We start from the raw sequence: 10,608 nt of genomic DNA, 5'->3' as shown, positions 1-10,608 counted from the left end.
GTCTTGTTGGTTCATCATCACAAGCAATATATTATACGAAACAAACAAGCGAAGTAAAGCGTGGGTTGGCCGCTACGTACCCATCAAAAAAAAAAAAGAAAGCCTGGGTTGGCCCCTTCACCCTTGTTGTCTTCGATTTTATATGTTGGCATGCTCTATCTTGCCGTTCTCTTTTATTTGGGGAGATGAAAAATATAATTTTATGAGAGCATTTGGTGGTTTAAAGAAGAAAATGTGACCATAAGAGCTGTCCATATCTACGCAAATACATGCATGCATGCGTGCATGTATATATATAAAGTATAAAAGATTACTTTAAGACTACTTATGATGTATCGTAAGCTAACCTGCCAGGCCTTCTTTTGCCTTCCATCGAGAGGCCTCTATACAAGCGGATTCAGAATTCTTTTGAGAGAATGTTTTATTGAGAAGAAATATTACAAGAGAGAAGTAGAAGAGTCCTGCACTAGTCAGCTATGTTATGGTAAGAGAAGGATGTTAAGAACAAATAATTGTACTAAGAAAAGATGGAGGAGGAGGTAGTGGTGGTGGTCTTGGAATATTCTCTGATCTTCGCCCACTTCAGCTGGTTGGTTTTAGGGATAGAAGAGGCTAATTAGTTTGTTATTACGAACTTAAATCGGCTCAATCAAGTACCTTGGTCATTAGAATATAAACGTCTAAAATCATGAGACGGTTGGATGAGTCATTTAACCCAAAATTCATGCATCCTAGCTAGGACCCAAATAAGATCTCCTTGCTTTAAGCCGTGTCAAGTCAATGGACCCAACAATTCCGATAGCTGTAGAGCTCTATAATTTGTGATCATATGGACCCGTGGAGGAAGAAAAGACAGACTAAGGGTGCCATAATATATATTTTTGGTAAATCAGTCCATATTATCTTTCATTTACATAAAAAAATTTTGTAAAATTTTCTATTTGTACAAATTAATCATTTAGCTAGTTTTCATTAATTAAATCCTGGTTAAGGTTGACTAGGATTACATAAAGATGAAAATGTTTATCTTGAGAGTAAATAAGGCTCAAAATTCGGTCACATCTCGCTCACTTCGCCCTTTTCTAGCTCAAGACTTGGCTGCTAGGGATGAAAAGCATGGGTTAAAAGATTGTTTTTGTCTTAGGCTGAAAGCAAAAATACCTAGAATATATGAAATTACCACTATGGATGTAAAAATAATAAGGATTTTTTGCATGAATACCCTTCTAAATATCGGATTTTGCGTGAATACCCTTTCAAAATTGATATTTTCATGTATACCCTCATAAAATATTTGTTTTGCTATTATACTCTTTTTTATTCTTATTTTTGCATAGGTACCCATGCCATCTAATACCGTTAAAAAATTAACGGTTTTAAATTAAAATGACTAAAATATCCTTAATGGATAGGCGTGCAAATAGAAATTTTTATAAGGATATACAAGTAAATGAAAACTTTACCATGCTTTTGGATAAGAATTTGGGCAAATCTAATTAATCCTATCATAATTATGGGTTGCTGGGCGACCCATGACTCGAAAGATTTGCAATTTCCCTTCAGTGTTCCCTCTCTCCCTTCAAAAGTTAAAAGAAACAAAAACCAAAAAATAAAAGGAAAAAAAAAAAAAAAGAGCCAGCTACCGAGACACCAAAGGTATCAACAGTGTAATAGATCGAGGGAGAATACTGACGGGCGGAGGTTCCTTTGGATTCTGTGAACCTATGGTTGTTGCTATCCTTCCACACTTGAACCCCACTCCCCTTAGGGCTTTTCCTCCTCATTGACTGGCATTTCCCATCCCTTTAGAGAATAATAAGGCCATGGGAGCAAGCTAACAAGCTCCTAAGAAACCCATATCTCCTTCCTGTCTGCCTTGAAAACCCGCCATAAATTCACTTAAAAACGACCAATAATACCACCACCCACACACAAGAAAAAGAAGAGACTCTCTTGCTTGTTATCACAAAGCAAACTCATTTCTCTGAGCTTTTGCTGGATTTTCGGTGGCGTTGTGCAGCCTTTATCCTGATATTGTTTCTCTTTTTCTGTCTCCATTACCACCAACTCAGCGCTGTTAAAGCAACCTACTTAGCATCACTTCTGGTCCTTAGACAAGCCACCTTCTTTCCAACTCAAACCAGCAGTCCTCTCTCTCTCTCTCTCTCTCTCTCTCTCTCTCTCTCTCTCTCTCTCTCTCTTCTGGGCCCAAGAGATTCTGAAGCAGAGCACAGCTGTGTGGAGCTCCTGGCTTCTTTTCTTCTTCCGGCACAAAAACAACTGTGTGGAACGCCCGCGATCGGGGTCCCGATACGCGGGGGGCGAGGGGGAAGCCGGGCACCGGGGGGGGGGGGGGGGGGGGGTGTGCTGAAACCGGGATGGGGAGGGGAGGGGAGGGAAGAGGAAGGCACGGGGGTTGGGTGTGTGGGGTGGGGTTGTGGGGAGGGAAGAAAGAGGAGAGAAAAGTGTAAGGATAATAACGTTATTTCAAATTTTTATTTTATTTTTAATTAATATAAATATAATTTTTTAATACGGTTAGAATAATCATTATATTAGAAATATTTGTACAATAATAGAATTTTACGAGGGTATACATGTAAATATCAGTTTTAAAAGGATATTCACGTAAAATTCGATATTTAGAAGGGTATCCATGCAAAAAATTTAAATAATAAACTACGAAATTTCAGAAATTAAAATATCAATATAGGAAGAGAGACCGACAAATAAATTAAAAAAAAAATCATGGACTTTTTTTTTGACCATAGAAAGGAGTACCCTGTATTAGAATTACTTGAGCAAAATCAAACCCATAGCACAGTTTTGGATGCCATAATGTCCACTGTTGCTTTCTTACATATCTAACTTGCATAAGGGGATTCATATGCGACCCCAAGAGAGAGTTGGGCTTGGTGCCAAACCAGCATGGGCCCATATCATCTGAGAGAGTTGGGCTTGGTGCCAAACCAGCATGGGCCCATATCATCTTCGTTTTTTTATTTTTTTTATTTGATAAGTCGGAGGGATCATACATGTCTAGTATAAATACATCCCATAAGATCAGAAAGCAAAAGAGAATTTAGAGAAGGTATAGTTTCATAATCGCGTCAAAGAATGCCATCCGAATGCCGAGCAATAAAAGAGGCAATTCAGTCTGCTGCTCTATTCGCCTCCCTATAGACATGAAAAGCTTGAAATGTACTACAATCCCTAGTCAGCCTGACGACGTCCTGTAGCAGAGGGTGCCCACACAGCATCCTACAATAACCCCGGATCCATTGAATCACCATAGTAGAGTCACTTTTAATATGATGTGATACGCTCTCAGGGAGCGCCTGACATAGGTAAGACCCTCCCAGGCTGCCCTCAACTCCACACCAGGAATAGTGACATCAAAAATATGGCTACCCCCAGCAACAAGTAATCTAAAGTCCGGACATCTGATCATAAATCCAGCTCCAACTCTGCTACCGTCCTCAGATATGCTGCCATCTAAATTTACCTTGAGAAAGCTCGGGGGTGGGAGCTCCCATCGGATGAATACCGTTTGGGTTGCTGCAAGATCTGAATAGGAGTCCTAGATGTCCCTCGCAATCATGGCATCTCCAACAGAAGACAACTGAGAGAAGTCGGCCACCTGAAGTAAGGCTCTATCGACCACTAGCCTTGGGTGTTACCTTCTATTCTCAAAGATCCGAGCATTCCTGTCCAGCTAGATGTGGTAGGCAAGGTAAGCAATCCTCACCCCCTACAGTCCTAAAACAAAAGTTCTCATAGTTCCTTCTAAGTAATTTAGAAAGATAGTGCCAACAACAGTGGATTGCTAGAACCTCCAATCAGCACCAGCCAGCATCATATCATCTTCTTTTTTAAGAAAACCCAAACCAAGCCTAATAAAAACTAGGATCCGTTACCAGCATGGACGGTCGGGTGGAACTAAGGCTGCAAATGGGTCGAGTTGACCCGTGATCCGACCCGTTTAGACCCGACCCTACCCGTTTTAGAGGACTTGTTAGGCCGGGTTAGGTCCTAAAATTAAACCTGTTCCATTTTTCAGGCCGAGTTTGGATTTACTGAATTCAGACCCGACTCGATCCGACCCGACTCATTTGAAATTTGAATAATTTTGGATTTTCAATTCTACGACCCGCCCTAACCTGATTCGATCCAAATCTATAAAATTATTTGGGCCGCTGGTCGCAGATTTCAATGTTGCTAGATCCATCTAGTGAATATGCTGTGGGAGGCTACAGTATTCCGCAAGGAACAATGTTGCTAGTGAAGGCGTACTATATCGATAGAGACGCCAAGACGTGGGAGGAGCCCACGAAATTCAAGCTAAAAAGATTTGAGAATGGGAAAGGGGAAGGGAAGTGGATGATCCCATTTGGAATGGAGAGGAGGAGGTGCCCAAGAGAAGGGCTTGCAATAAGAGAAGTTGGGCTAGCACTTGGGATATTGATCCACTGCTTTGAGTGGAAGAGAGTTGGCAAAGAAAAGATGGACATTGGTGAAGGCTCCAGATTGCTCGTGCCCAAGGCCGTCCCGTTGGAGGTCATGTACTCTCCACGCCAAGCTATGATCAACGTTCTTACATGACTTTGAACCACTTGGTTATCATTTATCTATTTTGATTTCTGAATCTCTAAGAAATAAAGCTAGATTTTTGTAAATTGTAGATCAAGCTACATGTACTTTGCTTATAGCATGAAAAATTAGATATTCGGTGTATATAAAAGGAAGATCCGATTCGAACCGGATCTGAATTTTTTGGATTGAGTTCAAGTTATACATGGACCAAACTTGATCCAAATAATCCATTGAGTCAAAAATTATAATAGTAAATCCGATCTGATCCAATTCAATCTTATATTGAATTGAGTTTGGATCTAAAATTAAAATTTAAATAAATAGCTGAATTGGATCGAGATTATTTATGATCTAATCCAACCTAACGCATTCCAACCCCTAGTCCTGTCCCGCATTTCATTTTTTCGAAGCCTCTGCGGGCTGCGTGCATCCACCCGACCTGTCCGGAAATCCGTTTTCCAAAATTTCTCGCGTACCGCATACAATTACAAGTTTTTATGATTCCAATTGCAAACGCTTTTAGTTTACGAGGGGAAAGCGAAGCACCGCCCTTCGCTTCTCTTCCTGTTCTCTCCTTTGAAGTCGGCTAGTAGCCCTCTTGGTCTCGGTACTAATCGTACCCCTCACTCGCCGCCGATCTGGCTTCATAGTTTTCAGCTATTTCCTTCTTTATTTATTTCTTTCTTTCTTTATTTCTCTCCGGTGATGGTCTCTTTGTTGGTGCTCTGTTGATAGCCTTCTTATGTTCTTGGGCCGCAAGAGAAGGGAGAAGAGGGATTGCCTACTTTCTTGTGGTGGTTGTGGTGGTTGTGGTGGTGGTTTTACCGCTGAATGATACAAGGTAGTGCTTTCTTTTTCTCTTTTTTCATGTCAGTTCTATTTTGATGCGATAAAATTCAAGTTTTTTTTTTCTTGTTGAATTTTTGATTAATGTTGTCATTAAAAAAGAATCACTTAGTGTGCTTCTAATAGACCAACTAGATGAGGAAAATCGATGCAGTTGTTCATAAGAAGAAAACCCATAAGATTAAATTGCAGAAGGAATAACGGAAAAGATATAGAACAAAAAAATAGTGCAACATTGCTCTTGTTGAAAAGATGACGAATTAGAAGGGGAAAAAATATGGAACAAAACTTTTGACAGGCTTTTGGTTCATGAATCGTGAAGGAGGAATTCGACTAATACTATTTATCATGTCCCATTAATTAGTTCTGTGTAGAAGAAAAGTTAATAAAAAAAAATTTGAAGTCCATGTAAATGAAACAAGCAACAATTATTTTTTTAAAAAAAAGAAGAAATAAAGGAAGATTTTTGTGTGTGTGTGTGTGTTTAAGAAACATGTACCTTACTAGCTACCATTCTCATAAAATGCATGATAAGGGTTGATGTTATTGACTTCACTATCCATCCTGCTATTGAAAAGTTCCCTAAGACAGCCTCGTGCAAGAGTAGATTTTCACTTGGAACAAATTGTGTCCATGGAAGTCACTTTAATGGAATGCAATATCGCTGGTCTGTCTCAAGGGATTATGTAAGTGAGGTTGCTCCAGCAAACTTCTATGAGCCTCACATGTCTTCATCTTTAAATGGACCAGTAGAAGTCAGATCTAGTGCCATCAGATTTCAGCCTGTGCCTCCTTTTTCATACCATTATAACTATTTCCTTCAAAGAAATCAAATGGATCAGTCCCTTCAACCTTCAAGAAATGCTTTCATGGAGCTGTTTGGAAATTATGTTGGTGATGGGGGATATTGTAATCAGAATTACACTGATGCAACAACTTATATGCACGGTAAACAACAGATATTTGAGGAAAGATTGTTATATTCTAGATTTCCTGAAAGCTTTTTTCTGCTCAACTTACTTAAAGCAGCTAATGTTGACCTACCATATAGGAAGTAACTTTTTAAAAGAAAATTCCATGATCCATTTTGTAGCAATGATTATTTTGTAACATTGAGCTTTTGCTCCCTCATATAGATTCTCAAGTTACAGCCGCAACTTATTAGAGCCCATACAAAGAAAGAAAAGAAAAAAGAAAGGAAATCCTCACGATTTGCTAGTCTCCTATTTATAATTTCAGCTATGCTTTTATTATTGTGAAAGATGGACTGCTGATTGAAAGGTCTTTGGCTTCTATCAGGGACATGCCTAAATTCAGGGCCTCAAGAAGTTGCAGATATGGGCATACAAGGATGTCAGGGCAACTCATCCAACAGATGTACTGCATTTAATATGCATCATCCATCCTTTTCTAATACTTATCAAAATTATTCACCTGTGCAAAACTTGCGAGTCGGTGTTTACAGCCATGACACTCAAATACCTGCACCACCTTACTGGCATCCACTCGACAATTTGCATACAAACTATTTATATCCTCTGAGTGATGATCAAAGATCAGTTTTCAGATTTGTAGGGCTCATGCCATCCACATCCGGACTGATGTACATTCCTCCGATCTTTGAGGCAGTTCCAGGAATTAGCTATGATCCTAGAAATCCCCCATTCGATGTAAATTATTTTTTAATCTCTCTCTCTCTCTCTCTCATGCTAAAAATAGCACACATGAAACTATTGACCTACATATTTTGGGTTCTTTCCTTAGTTTATAGGCACCAAACTTAGAAAAGTGAGTCATTGAAATGGTCCTCTAGTTATTCCTATATGGTGGAATGCTGTTCTATAAATAAATTAGTATTTCCATGTCTGCTCAAAATTATAAAAATTTTGAATTTTAATATTATCACAATTGAATGGTCCTTTTTCTAGGGGATTTTTTCCCTGAATTCTTTGCAATGTTAAAAATATATTGGAGTTTTATCAAGTTGTGCTGAAAATCTGGATCTTCCTGACTTATGTGACACCATTTTTTACTTATATAACTCTGTTTACTTAAAATTTGTGGTTTTCTCATTATTCTATGTCTTCTCCTATTGACTGTTGTGTAACTTCCCTTTTCTGCCTCGGTAACTTCCTTGATCTGTTCCTGTTGGAATAGGATGGGAAGGAGTACTTTGCTAAATGTCTAGCTGAAAGTCACATCTAGTTGATTGGGATCACAGGAATTATTAGAAGATAATATGCATTAATGAATAAACCTGTTTGGAGAAGAATGGAAATATTTATTTCTTATTAAAATTAGATCTTTTTGAGTGCCTAATTAGAAATTGGATTGACATATAAAAATGTGAAGAGTCACACTGTCGTGGAGGAGGCTAACCAAGTAGTAAACTAGATAATTGTCAGCATCAAAGTATGGGCTAGGGGGAGTTAGTAATTTTTGAATCAAGCCCACTTTAATTTGCAAAGGACGGTATCAAGATGGTGAACCTTATTATTTTATGCATTCCATATTGATATTTTTATGACGTGAAAGAGAACAAGATATTTGTCTCTAGTAGCAGAAGGGGGTTGTGGTGCTTTTTTTGTTTGTTTGTGCATGAGAAGAGAAGGGGGGGGGGCGGAGGTGAGGATGGTGCAGGTGTTAAAGCTAGACATTTAAACCCAGCAAGAAGCATAATTCAAAGTGTTACATGGTTGTATTTTTCTAAATTTGAGTCACAAGGATTTAGGTGCAGGGTGGAAGTGACTCTAACATCAAAATTCTAGAATAAGGTACAATATCTTGGTACCAAAGCTCATATTGGTGCCACCTTGTTACTATATCGGTATGCCTGGTACGGGGGCTGGTTCGGCATACTAAGTATCAGTACGTCCCCTGTACCGTATACCGATATTGAATCGGTACAGTACGGTTTATCATGTACTGCTTGGTTCGGTATGCTCCGTATTGTGCAGTTTGGTATAGCACGGCATGCCTTGCTCTAGAAACTCTAGATTAGGCCTGATTCTGACGTTCGTGAGCGTGACCCAGACCTTCGTGATCCATATACGCCATAAGCAAATCCATATACTTGAACTGCAGAAGAACAAATGGTAACCAGAACTTAATGAGTAGATGCAGTGGATGTATTTTTGTTATATAATATGTGTGGCGACTGTATGTTTGCGACCTATTATCTTTTGCTCTTCTGCACATGCATATACATATCAATTAGCTGACAATGCTATAAGCTTTGAACAATCAATTTCATTATTGTGAATTAAGAAATTATCTTTTAGCATCTGCTTTTTCTTTTCATGCATGGTAACGTATTTTATTATTTTCCCAACAATATATCTAGCCTTTTTGATTTGTATAATGGTAGTTGATAACTTCTCTGCATGCAGGACGCTGCTGAGCTCATGGAGACTGCACAGTTCAATGGTTTTGAGGATGATCTTGACCAGTACAGTGACATGAGAAGGGATATAGATGACATGTCATATGAGGTAATGATATATTCATACGATATTACGGCTCATTTCTTTATTCATTTATTTTTTTGGATAAAACCATTGAAGAAATGCTGGGGTTTTTTGTTGTCTTTATTGCTCTTTTCATGTTATAGCCATTTACTTTCACAGTGCATGCTCTTGTTCTGTTAAGATTTTCAGCAGATTTCTTACAGTCATCCACATAATTGACAATTCCCAGAGGGGAACATTAATATTAACCCTTTTGGCCTCTGAATTTTGAGATTCTAGCAATTTAGGACATCAGAAAATTTTAGCTTTTGGTGGTTTTGAGAATCTGTAATCAAAGTTATCTACTTTGACCACCACAGGAACTTATGGACCTAGAAGAAAATATTGGAGATGTCAAAAGTGGTTTGTCAGAAGAATTATAGGACAAGTATGCATGTCCAGCAATCAACATCCTCATCATTGGGTTCACCGTCCCAATCAGAGAATGGAATTTGCATTGTCTGCCAGGTATTGTTTCTTAAAGATTTGTAGTGGGACTGCTTTGATCAGCTTAAGTTCCTCTTGTTTGGTGATATAAATGCCAATTTTTCTCTAACCTATCTTAAAGGAGGCTGATGGAAGAGGTTTGCTTCTCACCTCTTTGACCGGTATTAAGCCTTTTTGTATGCATGGGGACCAGCAGCCCAGGTCTGACAATACGGCTAATTTCTGGTGAGCACCCAGATGCTGGTCTGCAAGCGGGCCTCTGTGAACTCAACAATGGCCAATATCACCATAATGTCCTGTTCTGGTTTTCGACAAGGGTTCTGGTGGTCAAGCATTCATTCAAGTCTTCTATTCCCTCTCTTCCTCTCATTAACTCTCACCCAGATTTCTAATCTATGGAAGTTCTAAGCAGCATGATTTCAGCACCTCAACATATCCCTGATGTTGATTGTTCTTTTTATTTATTAAGGCCAAATGATACTCATTGATGCCTTCAATGCTTAATTTGAATGAGAATATTTTCTGAGATGCTTAATGTCTGTCATTGTTTTATGATTGCAGTTTATGTAATTCTTTTCATGGTTTCCCTTTGGTGTTTGATCTTATGATGATTCATGTGTTTTGAGGCTGATTTGTAGGTAGGATTCCTATTTCTGTTTCTTCTTCCCTCCTTCCATCATGGATTTATCTGAATGCTGCACTGAATTTTTCTCTGTCTGAACTTATGGTCAGACCATGAATCAATCTGACCTAGAACCAGAGAATTTGTACTGAGGTGGATTCGTTTGTTCTTGTTTGATTCTGTTTGCTTGTGAAATTTATGGCTTTAAACTTCTGTGGCTCCACTACGGATGCAGGACCCAGAAACAGATATCGATGAAATGAGAAATGGTGACAAAAAAAAATCTCAAATGAGACAACAGATCTTCGGGGAATAATATGTGGATTTCTCAGTTAAATCAACGTCATTTCCCATCTCTGTTCTTCTTAGCCAGCGACGGATTTCCTCAAAGCAAGTATTTTTAATGTCTCTCTTAAGAATGTAGGGCTTGAGCCGAAGTCCAGTGTGCCATCAAAAATATTCAATGACAAGTGCATTGTTGCAAACAAAAATCCCCACTGCAAAAATCAGCCGTATCGGCGAATCGAGACCAGGGCTGTCAAGCTGGAGGCCGTCATCATGGACTTAAAGGGTAGGGTTCTTTTGATGCCCCCA

General features: G+C 38.9%; 1 protein-coding gene across 4 annotated transcripts; it reads left to right on the top strand.

The window, feature by feature from the left end:
* Positions 1–4,972: 4,972 nt before the first annotated feature.
* On the top strand, positions 4,973–9,918 carry LOC103703384. 4 transcript variants are annotated; one of them, XR_005512848.1, is made up of 6 exons: positions 4,973–5,200; positions 5,329–5,434; positions 6,739–6,816; positions 8,829–8,930; positions 9,266–9,413; positions 9,514–9,918. XR_005512848.1 is itself a non-coding variant. In XM_039129028.1 (5 exons), the coding sequence occupies exons 2-5, from the start codon at positions 5,425–5,427 to the stop codon at positions 9,326–9,328; spliced, it is 546 nt and encodes a 181-aa protein (XP_038984956.1). In that variant the 5' UTR covers positions 4,973–5,200; positions 5,329–5,424; the 3' UTR covers positions 9,329–9,918. The 4 variants fall into 4 exon arrangements, 1 of the variants encoding a protein (XP_038984956.1); XR_005512847.1 differs by having other exon boundaries at positions 6,739–7,109; XR_005512849.1 differs by lacking the exon at positions 6,739–6,816.
* The last annotated feature ends 690 nt before the right edge of the window (positions 9,919–10,608 follow it).

This window comes from Phoenix dactylifera, chromosome 8, assembly GCF_009389715.1.
Source record: "Phoenix dactylifera cultivar Barhee BC4 chromosome 8, palm_55x_up_171113_PBpolish2nd_filt_p, whole genome shotgun sequence".
NCBI classification, from domain to species: Eukaryota; Viridiplantae; Streptophyta; class Magnoliopsida; order Arecales; family Arecaceae; genus Phoenix; species Phoenix dactylifera.
The sequence above is the reverse complement of the archived record's forward strand: the minus strand, read 5'-3'. Positions and strand labels throughout refer to the sequence as shown.

What these genes read in the sequence shown, in the direction of transcription:
- LOC103703384 (XM_039129028.1), top strand. An exon ending in CTAGAAATCCCCCATTCGAT is followed by an intron (nt 7,110 to 8,828) that starts GTAAATTATTTT and finishes CTCTGCATGCAG; the next exon opens with GACGCTGCTGAGCTCATGGA. An exon ending in TAGATGACATGTCATATGAG is followed by an intron (nt 8,931 to 9,265) that starts GTAATGATATAT and finishes TGACCACCACAG; the next exon opens with GAACTTATGGACCTAGAAGA.